The sequence below is a fragment of the Hypanus sabinus genome, chromosome 9 (genome assembly GCF_030144855.1).
Source record: "Hypanus sabinus isolate sHypSab1 chromosome 9, sHypSab1.hap1, whole genome shotgun sequence".
Classification (NCBI taxonomy): domain Eukaryota; kingdom Metazoa; phylum Chordata; class Chondrichthyes; order Myliobatiformes; family Dasyatidae; genus Hypanus; species Hypanus sabinus.
In genome coordinates, this window is record NC_082714.1 from 82,051,201 (window position 1) to 82,063,527 (window position 12,327).

At 50.2% G+C, this 12,327-nt stretch overlaps 1 protein-coding gene across 1 annotated transcript in view; it reads left to right on the forward strand.

Moving 5' to 3' along the window:
* LOC132399533 (disintegrin and metalloproteinase domain-containing protein 12-like) overlaps window positions 1-10,940 on the forward strand; it is a 59,197-nt gene extending 48,257 nt beyond the window's left edge. The window contains exons 13-15 of the mRNA XM_059979999.1: window positions 6,588-6,665; window positions 9,783-9,925; window positions 10,231-10,940. Of these exons, the coding sequence (XP_059835982.1) occupies window positions 6,588-6,665; window positions 9,783-9,925; window positions 10,231-10,294 (285 nt within the window). The 3' untranslated portion in view covers window positions 10,295-10,940. The remainder of the gene's footprint in view (window positions 1-6,587; window positions 6,666-9,782; window positions 9,926-10,230) is intronic.
* Window positions 10,941-12,327: the final 1,387 nt, after the last annotated feature.

Genomic DNA, 12,327 nt, shown 5'->3' on the forward strand with positions numbered 1-12,327 from the left:
AGAGGGATAGTGAGGTGGTGTTCATGGACTGTTGAGAAAACTGATGGCAGATGGATAGTCAGGTGTTGTTCACGGACTGTCAGAAATCTGATGACAGGGATAGTGAGGTGTTGTTCATGCACTGTCAGAAAACTGATGTCAGAGGGATAGTGAGGTGTTGTTCATGGGTTCGTGGACTGTTCAGAAATCTGATGGTAGAGGGATAGTGAGGTGATGTTCATGGACTGTCAGAAATCTGATGACAGAGAGATAGTGATGTGGTGTTCATGGATTGTTCAGAAACCTGATGACAGTCGGGTAGTGAGGTGGTGTTCATAGACTGTCAGAAATCTGATGACAGAGGGATAGTGAGGTGGTGTTAATGGGTTCATGCACTGTCAGAAATCTGATGGTAGAGGGATAGTAAGGTGATGTTCATGGACTGTCAGGAGACTGATGACAGAGGGATAGTGAGGTGGTGTTCATGGACTGTCAGAAATCTGATGACAGCGGGATAGTGAGGTGTTGTTCGTGGGTTCATGGACTGTCAGAAATCTGATGGTAGAGGGATAGTGAGGTGGTGTTCTTGGACTGTCAGAAATCTGATGACAGAGGGATAGTGATGTGTTGTTCATGGGTTCATAAACTGTCAGAAATCTGATGACAGAGGGATACTGATGTATTCTTCATGGATGGCCAAATCTGATGACAGGGATAGTGAGGCGATTTTCATAGATGTCAGAAATCTGATGACAGAAAGATGGTGAGGTGGTGTTCATGGACTGCCAGAAGTCTGATGGCAGAGGGATAATGTAGTGGTGTTCATGGCCTGTCAGAAATCTGATGACAGGGATAGTGAGGAGTTGTTCATGGACTGTCAGAAATCTGATGACAGAGGGATAGTGACATGGTGTTGATGGGTTCATAGACTGTCAGACATCTGAGGGTAGAGGGATAGTGAGGTGGTGTTCATGGACTGTCAGAAATCTGATGACAGAGGGATAGTGATGTGTTGTTCATGGATGGTCTAATCTGATGACAGGGATAGTGAGGCGTTTTTCATGGAATCTGATGACAGAGGAATAGTGAAGTGGTGTTCATGGACTGTCAGAAATCTGATGGGAGAAGGGTAGTGAGGTAGGGTTCATGGACAGTCAGAAATGTGATGACGGGGATAGTGAGTTGGTGTTCATGGGCTGTCAGAAATCTGATGACAGAGGGATAGTGAGGTGGTGTTCATGGGTTCATGGACTGTCAGAAATCTGATGACAGGGTTAGTGAGGCGTTGTTCATAGACTGTCAGACATCTGAGGGTAGAGGGATAGTGAGGTGGTGTTCATGGACTGTCAGAAATCTGATGTCAGAGGGATAATATAGTTGTGTTCATGGACTGACAGAAATCTGATTACAGAGGTATGGTGAGGTATTGTTCATGGGTTCATGGACTGTCAGAAATCTGATGACAGAGGGATAGTGATGTGTTGTTCATGGGTTCATAAACTGTCAGAAATCTGATGACAGAGGGACAGTGAGGTGGTGTTAATGGACTGTCAGAAATCTGATGGTAGACGGGTAGTGAGGTGGTGTTCATGGACAGTCAGAAATCTGATGGCAGAGGGATAGTGAGGTGTTGTTCATAGACTGTCAGAAATCTGATGGGAGAAGGGTAGTGAGGAAGGGTTCATGGACAGTCAGAAATGTGATGACGGGTATAGTGAGTTGGTGTTCATGGAATGTCAGAAATCTGATGACAGAGGAATAGTGAGGTGTTGTTCATGGACTGTCAGAAATCTGATGTCAGAGGGATAATATGGTTGTGTTCATGGACTGTCAGAAATCTGATTACAGAGGTATGGTGAGGTATTGTTCATGGACTGTCAGAAATCTGATGACAGAGGGATAGTGAGGTGTTGTTCATGGGTTCATGGACTGTCTGAAATCTGATGACAGAGGGATAGTGAGGTGTTGTTCATGGACTGTCAGAAATCTGATGACAGAAGGATGGTGAGGTGGTGTTCCTGGACTGTCAGAAATCTGATGACAGGGATAGTGAGGTGTTGTTCATGGGTTCCTGGACTGACAGAAATCTGATGACAAAGGGATAGTGAGGTGTTGTTCATGGACTGTCAGAAATCTGATGACAGGGATAGTGAGGTGGTGTTCATGGGTTCATGGACTGTCAGAAATCTGATGACAGGGATAGTGAGGCGTTTTTCATGGAATGTCAGAAATCTGATGAGAGAGGGATAGTGAGGTGTTGTTCATGGGTTCATGGACTGTCAGAAATCTGATGGTAGAGAGATAGTGAGTTGGTGTTCATGGGCTGTCAGAAATCTGATGACAGAGGGATAGTGAGGTGGTGTTCATGGGTTCATGGACTGTCAGAAATCTGATGATAGGGTTAGTGAGGCGTTGTTCATAGACTGTCAGACATCTGAGGGTAGAGGGATAGTGAGGTGGTGTTCATGGACTGTCAGAAATCTGAGGGTAGAGGGATAGTGAGGTGGTGTTCATGGACTGTTGAGAAAACTGATGGCAGATGGATAGTCAGGTGTTGTTCATGGAATGTCAGAAATCTGATGACAGAGGGATAGTGAGGTGTTGTTCATGGAATGTCAGAACTCTGATGACAGTCGGGTAGTGAGGTGGTGTTCATGGACAGTCAGAAATCTGAGGGTAGAGGGATAGTGAGGTGGTGTTCTTGGACTGTCAGAAATCTGATGACAGAGGGATAGTGATGTGTTGTTCATGGGTTCATAAACTGTTGGAAATCTGATGACAGAGGGATACTGATGTATTGTTCATGGATGGCCAAATCTGATGACAGGGATAGTGAGGCGATTTTCATAGATGTCAGAAATCTGATGACAGAAGGATGGTGAGGTGGTGTTCATGGACTGCCAGAAGTCTGATGGCAGAGGGATAGTGACATGGTGTTGATGGGTTCATAGACTGTCAGACATCTGAGGGTAGAGGGATAGTGAGGTGGTGTTCATGGACTGTGCAGAAACCTGATCACGGACGGGTAGTGAGGTGGTGTTCATGGACAGTCAGAAATGTGATGACGGGGATAGTGAGTTGGTGTTCATGGGCTGTCAGAAATCTGATGACAGGGTTAGTGAGGCGTTGTTCATAGACTGTCAGACATCTGAGGGTAGAGGGATAGTGAGGTGGTGTTCATGGACTGTCAGAAATCTGATGTCAGAGGGATAATATAGTTGTGTTCATGGACTGACAGAAATCTGATTACAGAGGTATGGTGAGGTATTGTTCATGGGTTCATGGACTGTCAGAAATCTGATGACAGAGGGATAGTGATGTGTTGTTCATGGGTTCATAAACTGTCAGAAATCTGATGACAGAGGGACAGTGAGGTGGTGTTCATGGACCGTTTAGAAATCTGATGACAGAGCGATAGTGAGGTGGTGTTCATGGGTTCATGGACTGTCAGAAACCTGATGACAGGGTTAGTGAGGTGGTGTTCATGGACTGTCAGAAATCTGATGGTAGAGAGATAGTGAGGTGGTGTTCATGGGCTGTCAGAAATCTGATGACAGAGCGATAGTGAGGTGTTGTTCATGGACTGTCAGAGATCTGATGACAGAGGAATAGTGAGGCGTTGTTCATGGAATGTCAGAAATCTGATGACAGAAGGATGGTGAGGTGGTGTTCATGGACTGTCGGAAATCTGATGGTAGAGAGGAAGAAGCTGTTCCTGTATTACTGAGTGCAGGTCTTCTGGCTTCTGCACCTCTTCCCTTTGGTAGTAACAAGATGTCATGATCCTCTACCATGGGGAAAGACATTTGGCCATCTTCCCTCTTGAGGTCTCTCATTGGGTGGCATGGTAGTTTAGTCGTTATCACTACACTTTAAAGGACACCTGAGCTGGGTTCAGTTCCCACCGCAGCCTGTAAGGAGTTTGTACGTTCTCCCTGTGACCACATGTATTTCCTCCAGGTGTTCTGACTTCCTCCCACAGTCTAAGGATGTACTGGTTGGTGGGTTAATTGTTCTTTGTGAATTGTCTTGTGATCAGACTGGGGTTAACATGCGGGATTGCTGAATGGTGTGGTTTGAATGGCCTATTTGGTGCTGTATCTCAAATAAATAATCTTATCCACCCCTATCGGGTCACCCATCAGCCTCCTTCACTGCAGCAAATATCTCTCCCTCCCCATACCTCCAATCCAGACAAGGTCCTGGATCTCCTTTGCAGTGCAGTTTCATCCTGTGGTCCCGACTCAGAGGAGTGAAGAAGGCATTTGGCACGTTGGCCTTCATCACTCAGTATTGAGTTGGCACTTGTTGTGTACTTTTTTGGCCACCTGTTTACAGTAAAGATGTTGCTAATCTGGAAAGGGTGCAGAAAAGATTTACAGCAAGATTGCCAGAGCTAGTGGGATTGAGTTTCAGAGAGAGGTTGTGCAGGCTGGGACTTTACTCCTTGTAGTGCAGAAGACCAAGGGGTGACCTTAACCATGAGGGACATGGATAGGGTGAAAGCACACAGTCTTGTCTCAGGGAAAATTAACCAAATACTCAAGGGCACAGGTGAGAGGAGCAATTTAAAAGAGGGCTCAGGGGGCAAATTCTTCACCAAGAGAGTGGTCAGTGCATGGAACGAGCTGCCAGAGGATGTGGTTGAGCCAGGTACATCAACATTTGGATAAGTACATGAATAGAGTTAAATGGGTCTAGCTAGTGTGGGGCAGGGACCAGATGGGCTGAAGGGACTGCTTCCCAGCTGTATGACTACCAAGAGGCAATTCTGCCATTATTGCTGTTCCTGCCTCACCAGTGGTTGAAACACTGAGTGGGGGAGGCTTTTCAGCCTATTAAGATCCTTACTATCCAGAGGATCTCTAACTAGCCCCAACATTACTCCAATTCTTTCATGTCTTTCCCCGATAGAGATCTGACAGGTTAATCAGCAACTCCACAGTCACCTCTTCAGGGCAGCAGAGCTCTAAATCCACACCCCTTCCTCAACTGGGACCCAATTACAGAGCTGAGGTCATTGTAAACCCCTCCCGTTTAGATTACCACTACCTACTCTCGGGGGAACACCAGCTCAGTCTTGGAGGGACAGGGTTGAGGATGTCCTACCCCATTCTGCGCATTGGCTAAGGGCCCTGGTGTGGTCGGCTGGAAACTGGTGCCCATAATGTCCTCTCACTACTGACACTGCTGCTCCCTGGTTCAATTTAAGAACCTTGCTACTCGAATCAGAGTCCCCAACACCAACTCCCTTCATTCGATCACTTTGTCTGAGTCACATAGGAATAGATCTAGGTGTTAACGTAAGACATAGGAGCCAAAGTATTCAACTTGGTCAGTCAAATCTGGTCCGCCATTACATCATGGTTAATGAATGCCAGAGTAATGTCGTGGTTAGCGCATTGTAATTACAGCGTGGGGCATCGGAGCTCGCAGTTCAATCTGTTTGGAGTTTCTGTGTTCTCCCCATGGAACATGTAGCTTTCCTCTGGGTGCTCTGGTTTCCTCCCGCAGTCCCAAGATGCACCAGTTAGTAGGGTAATTGGTCATTGTAAATTGTCCTGTGGTTAGACTTGGGTTAAATTGGCAAGTTGCTGGCAGTGTGGCTTGTTGGAACGGAAGGGCCTTTTCCACATTATGTCTCTAAAAAAAATAAAATAGAACTTATTATCCCTCTCAACTCCATTCTCCTCCCATCTTCCCGTAACCTCTGCTTTAAATATATCCAGTGACTTGTCCTCCTCAGCCTCCTGTGGCAATGAATACCACAGATTCACCACCCTCTGGATAAAGACATTCCTCATCATCTCTGTTCTAACGGGATGTCCTTCTATTCTGAGCCTGTGCCCTCTGGTCTGAAACTCCCCAACTATAGAAAACATCCTCTCCACGTCCACTCCATCTAGGCCTTTCAATATTTGACAGGTTTCAATGAGATTCCCCCCTTCATTCTTCTAAACTCCTGTGAGTAGAGACCCAGAGCCATCAAATGCTTCTCATACATTAACCCTTTCCTCCCTGGGATCATTCCCATGAGCCTCTTCTGGACCCTCTCCGATGGCAGCACATCCTTCTTTAGATACTGGATGCAAAGCAGATCGCAGTTCTCCAGATGTAGTCTCACCGATGCCGTGTGAATTCTCAGCATTAAAGTACGTTTTTGTGTATCCTTACTTAACGAGTAAGTTCTTCCAAAGAGGTTGAAAGACATCCAATTAGAACAGAGATGCGGAGAAATTGCTTCAGTCAGAGGATGGTAAATCTGTGGAATTTGTTGCCCAGAGTCACTGGGTGTATTTAAGGCAGAGATAGAGAGGTTCTTGATTAGCCAGGGAATCAAAGGGTATGGGGAGAAGGCAGGGGTGTGGGGATGACTGGAAAAATTGGATCAGCCCATGATTGAGTGGCGGAGCAGATTCGATAGGCTGAATGGCCTACTCTGCTCCTATGTCATATGGTCTCATGATCTTATAGGTTCAGTAAGTATGGAAAGTTAGGATTGATGCTGGGAGGAATTTCTGCAATGAGTTGTGCAAAATGGATGGAGTGAATGGGTTATGTCTGAATAGTCTACCCATTTATTAATCCTTGAAATTGTTTCTCTTCAGCCCAAGCGGGATGTCCCAGGAAGACCACCTCCGCTCTGCAAGCCACTGCCTCGGGACCCAGACCTCAGGAGTAGCCAGGTAACCTGCTGGGACATTCCTACATTCTCCAAGCCACCTACCTCCATCTACACTCCCGTCAACCCCGGCTCAGCCCAGATTGCGGACCAGGAAACTGAGAAGGGATGTGATGGAGGGAAGTTCACGGAGATGTGACGGAGAGTTGGAATGGGGAGGGTTAACTCTTATGATTGAACAAACCCACACCAGCTCCCAAGAGGGCAGGACACCCCCTTTGAAATCCTTTATCTTGTAGTTCGATCTCAGCCTTCTCCCTAACTCTGACGCTCTCTGGCCCCTAGACTCCCCTCCATCTCAGTAAGATCCTCTAGCCCCTACATTCCTTCCTGTCTCTGTAACCTCCTCTGGCCTTAGACCCCTCCCTGTCTCTGTAACCCCTACCCTTCCCTGGCCCCTGCACCCCTCCAGGGCAGGAGGGCTTCACAGAGACATCAAGGGCTGTTTGGCAGTCTAACCCTTCCCTCCTACATTACCCTCCATTTGCCTATCTAAGAGTTTCTTAAATGTCCCTGAAGTACCTTCCTCTACCACCGCCCTGGCAGAGTGTTCCGCACACCCTCCACACTCTGTGTAAAACAACTGACCTTTAACTCACCCAAAGAAAAGTGCAAGCCCGCTCAGCCTGTTCTCATTAGACATGCCCTCCAAGGCAGCATCTAGGTAAACCTGCCCTGCGCCCTCTGAAGCATGCACATCCTGAAATGAGGCGATCACAATATTCCGAGTGTGGTCTCACCAGGGTTTTATAGAGCTGCAACGTTACCTCATGCCTCTTGAACCCAATCTCTTGACTAATGCATGCAAACACACTATACACCTTCGTAACTACCCTGTCAAAATGCATGGCAATTTTGAGACATCTATGGACACTGCTAAGAATTCCACACTGCTAAGAATTCTGCCATTAACTTTTTATTCTGCCTTCAAATTCAACCTTCTACTTCAATCAGGTCTTCACTCAGCCTCTGATTAAATAACCCAAGTTTGTCGAACCTCTCCTCGCAGGTAATGCACTCCAAACCAGACAAATCCTGGTAAACCTCTCCAAGGACACGTCACAGCTTCATACTGCTCCTGCTCTGCCAGACCATGAGATATTGCCCAGTCCATCAGGCACAACTGAGAGAAAATCTGTAACGCCCACAAAATGCTGGAGAAACTCAGCGGGCCAGGCAGCATCATTGGAAAAGAGTACAGTCAACGTTTTGGCCAAAACCTTCAGCAGGACTATCAGACAAACCAGTCTCCCCTCCAGTCACATAGTCAACACTCCCACTGCCTCAGAAAAGTTCCCAAAAATAGTCATAGATCCCTCCCACCTCCCCATCAGACAGAAGATTAAAAATATGTACCACCAGGCTCAAGGACAGCTTCTGTCTGACTGTAATCAGACTCTTGAACGGACCTCTCACACACTGAAAGACTGACTCGTAATCTCCCGATCTACCTCATTGTGGCCCTTGCATTTTATTTGTCTGCCTGCACTGCACTCTCTCTGTAACTGTGATGCTCTATTCTGCATTCTGTTTCCCCACACCCTTCTCCGTCTCTGTAGCACCCTCCTCCGTCTCTGTAGCACCCTCCAGTCCCTACACTCCTGCCCGTCTCTGTAACCGCTTGACGTACTGCTGTATGGACTGATGTGTCTGGCTGGGACACAAACAAAAGCTTTTCATTGTAGCTCAGTACACTGACAACAATAAAAGAATTCCTCTAACGGGATGACCTGAACTACTCTCAATACTCCAAACCTGGTCTAAACAAGACCTTGCAAAGTGACCTTTTGACTTCTATAGGCAACGCCCTGACTGAAGAAAGCAAGTTTGCTATATACCTTCCTTACCACACTATAGACTTGAGTTCCCATTTTCAGGGGGCAGTGGACTTTCACCTGTACATCTGCAAGTGTAACCTCTCCAGGGAGGGACTTCCCGGAAGGTGGGAAGAGGGGAGAGGACACAGATCTCCTGGGAATTCCTTGAAAGAACAGATAGGTTGACAGACGAGGAATCAGAATCAGGCTTATTATCACTGACAGATCAGGTGAAACTTGTTGCTTTGCAGCAGTGATATAATGTGAGGACATGAAGTTACTATAAATAAATAGGACCGAAAAGGTCGGTGTTTGAGACCTTGATGAAAGGTCATATCCTGAAACACCAACTGCTTATTCCTCTCCAATGATACTGCCTGACCTGCTGATTTCCTCCAGTACTTTGTGTGTGTGAGTGTGTAGTTTTGGATTTCCAGCATCTGCAGAATCCCTTGTGTTTACCCTCCCCCCTCACCTGGTCTCACTTATCACCTGCCATTTTGTACTCCCCCTCCCTTTCCAGTCCTGATGAAGGGTGTCAGCCCGAAACATCGCCTGTTTATCCCTCTGCATAGGCGCTGCCCGACCTGCTGAGTTCCTCCCGCACTTTGTGTGTGCTGCACTGGATTTCCAGCATCTGCAGAATCCCCTGTTTCCGATGGTGTGTGGTCTCACAGCTTCTCGTTCCTGAAGTCCACAATCAATCCCTTGTTCTTGCTGATGTTGAGTGCTTGGTTGTTGTGACACCATTCCACCAGCCAATATTTATTTACTTAGACATGCAGCGTGGAACAGGCCTTCCAGCCCAACGATCCACACGGCCCAGCAACCCACCTACTGTATAAACGCTTAGCCTATTCTTAGGGCAATTTACAATGACCAGTTAACCTGCTATTCGGTACATGTTTGGAATGTGGGAGGAAACCCTCGCACTCACAGGTAGAATATAGAACCTTTCTTACAGAGGATGCTGGAATTGAACTGAATTCTGCCTCAAGCTGTAATAGGCTTGCACTAACCGCTACGAGCCGGACAGGGTCCATCTCGCTCCTGTTTGCCTTCTCGTTACCATCTCGAGACTCCGCCAACATCAGTTGTATCATCGGTTAACTTATGGTGTTTGAGCTGTGCCTAGCCACATGGTGTAGGTGGTGGAGCAGGGGGCTAGGTGTTGAATGTGGGTGAGGACCAGTCCTCTTTGGCAGTCATTTCCTGACGAGGGCCGATTTGCGAGAAATGATGGACAGAGTGGCCTCCTATCCACCCGCAGGTTAGTCTAGTAACCTCGGCTCTCTTCCCCTCAGCTTGTCTCCCGGCCGCTGCTGGTCCAGAAGCCTTCTCCCCCTCGGAAGCCCCTCCCGCAGGACCCAGGAACACGACCGGTGACCCAGTGGTCAGCGTTACAGTTTGAAGATTTCATTCCTGACCACTGTGGGCCTCCCACCAGGTGAATCACTCCGCCGTGCTCCCCTGGTTTTCGGAAGATCTCCCTCTTCTTTCCTCTAAACTCCACACCCCACCCCACCCCTCTTGATCACCACCTTGCCCTGACCTCAACCCTCCTGCACCTCCTTCCCACCCGACCACTCCTCAACCTTACTCCTCCCTCCCCAGTCCTCCTCTCCTTTCCCCACCCCTCCTTCACAGCCTCCCTTGACTCCCACTGTTCTGCCAGCTGCCCTCCCTGCCCCCACAGATCAGACTAACCCGCCCTCTCTCTCTCTCTCTCTCTCTCTCTCTCTCTCCCCACAGAGCCCCACCACCCCCTCCGGGGAAGAATCTCCCCCCACCTACCCTGCCCTCGGCCAGCTGCTGACCATTGCCCCCTCCCCCAGTGACCAGGGCCGGGGCACAGCAAGATTGCAGAGGATGCCTGCATGTCCTCACACACTACCCTTGCGAGGAAGGGACCTCGGGCCCGGACACGGAGGAAGACGTCGGTCGGCCAGTGGTCGTGTTGCCAGGACGTGGTGGTGGACAGTGCGACGTCATCGTGGGAGGAGTCATTGTGGGGACTTGCAGCGTCTGAAACTGACTGACCGCAGCTTCCCACCATTGGAGTCTGGACATGGTCGCCCCCTCCCTCCTACAGCCTAGCAGACCCGGGGGATTAAAGCTGTGCCTAACTAATAGATCTAGCATGTGAACGGGCCGTTTGGCCCATCAAACCACACCTATCCCCAATCCCCATTCTCCCTGCATTACCCGCTCCCCCGCAGGGGAGCAAATTTGCTACAGCCGACGCGTCGTCGGGATGTGGGAGGGAATCCGAGAACCCGGGGGAAACTCGTGCGGTCACAGGGAAAAGATGCAAACTGCATAGACTCGCTCGCGCACTCGTGCACTGGAGGTGGGGATCGAACCCGGTTTGTTCTCTGGAGCCCTGAGGTAGTGGCTCTTATCTCCCCACTGTGTCTTTTGAATAAACTTTTATTCAGGTGTTTGTCACTCCTGTCCAGTGACCGCTCAGTACTGTTAGTATAATTTGTCTCGTCACTGAGGTTGTAGCCCCTCCCCGACCAAGTCTGCAGACAGAAGCGAGGGGATTGCAGACAGAGGAATGACCTCGGAGGCGGTCGGTCTGGCTCTCAGATTCCAGTTCATTTATTTATCACTTGTACATCGAGAAACAGTGAAATGTGTTGTTTGCGTCTGAGTCTTAGGCTGCACTGGGGGCAGCTGGGAAGGGTCATCACACCTTCCGGCACCAACTTCAGTGTGGCCTCGTTCCCTCCCCCTCCCTCTCTCCCCTCGCTTGCTCCCTTCCCCTCCCTCTCTCCGCTCGCTCCCTCCCTCTCTCCCCTCGCTCGCTTGCTCCCTCCCTCCCTCCCTCTTGTTTCCTCTCTCCCCTCTCACTCGCTCGCTCCCTCCCTCTCCCCCTCCCTCTTGTTTCCTCTCTCCCCTCGCTCGCTCCCTCTTGTTTCCTCTCTCCCCTCTCCCGCTCGCTCCCTCCCCCTCCCTCTTGTTTCCTCTCTCCCCTTGCTCGCTCCCTCCCTCCCTCTCTCCCCTCGCTCGCTCCCTCCCTCCCTCTCTCCCCTCGCTCGCTCCCTCCCTCCCTCTCTCCCCTCGCTCGCTCCCTCCCTCCCTCTCTCCCCTCGCTCGCTCCCTCCCTCCCTCTCTCCCCTCGCTCGCTTGCTCCCTCCCTCCCTCCCTCTTGTTTCCTCTCTCCCCTCTCACTCGCTCGCTCCCTCCCTCTCCCCCTCCCTCTTGTTTCCTCTCTCCCCTCGCTCGCTCCCTCTTGTTTCCTCTCTCCCCTCTCCCGCTCGCTCCCTCCCCCTCCCTCTTGTTTCCTCTCTCCCCTTGCTCGCTCCCTCCCTCCCTCTCTCCCCTCGCTCGCTCCCTCCCTCCCTCTCTCCCCTCGCTCGCTCCCTCCCTCCCTCTCTCCCCTCGCTCGCTCCCTCCCTCCCTCTCTCCCCTCGCTCGCTTGCTCCTTCCCTCCCTCCCTCTTGTTTCCTCTCTCCCCTCGCTCGCTCCCTCCCTCTTGTTTCCTCTCTCCCCTCGCTCGCTCCCTCTTGTTTCCTCTCTCCCCTCTCCCGCTCGCTCCCTCCCCCTCCCTCTTGTTTCCTCTCTCCCCTCGCTCGCTCCCTCCCTCCCTCTCTCCCCTCGCTCGCTCCCTCCCTCCCTCTCTCCCCTCTCTCGCTCCCTCCCTCCCTCTCTCCCCTCGCTCGCTTGCTCCCTCCCTCCCTCCCTCTTTCCTCTCTCCCCTCGCTCGCTCGCTCGCTCCCTCCCTCTCCCCTCCCCCTCCCTCTTGTTTCCTCTCTCCCCTCTCCCGCTCGCTCCCTCCCCCTCCCTCTTGTTTCCTCTCTCCCCTCGCTCGCTCCCTCCCTCTTGTTTCCTCTCTCCCCTCGC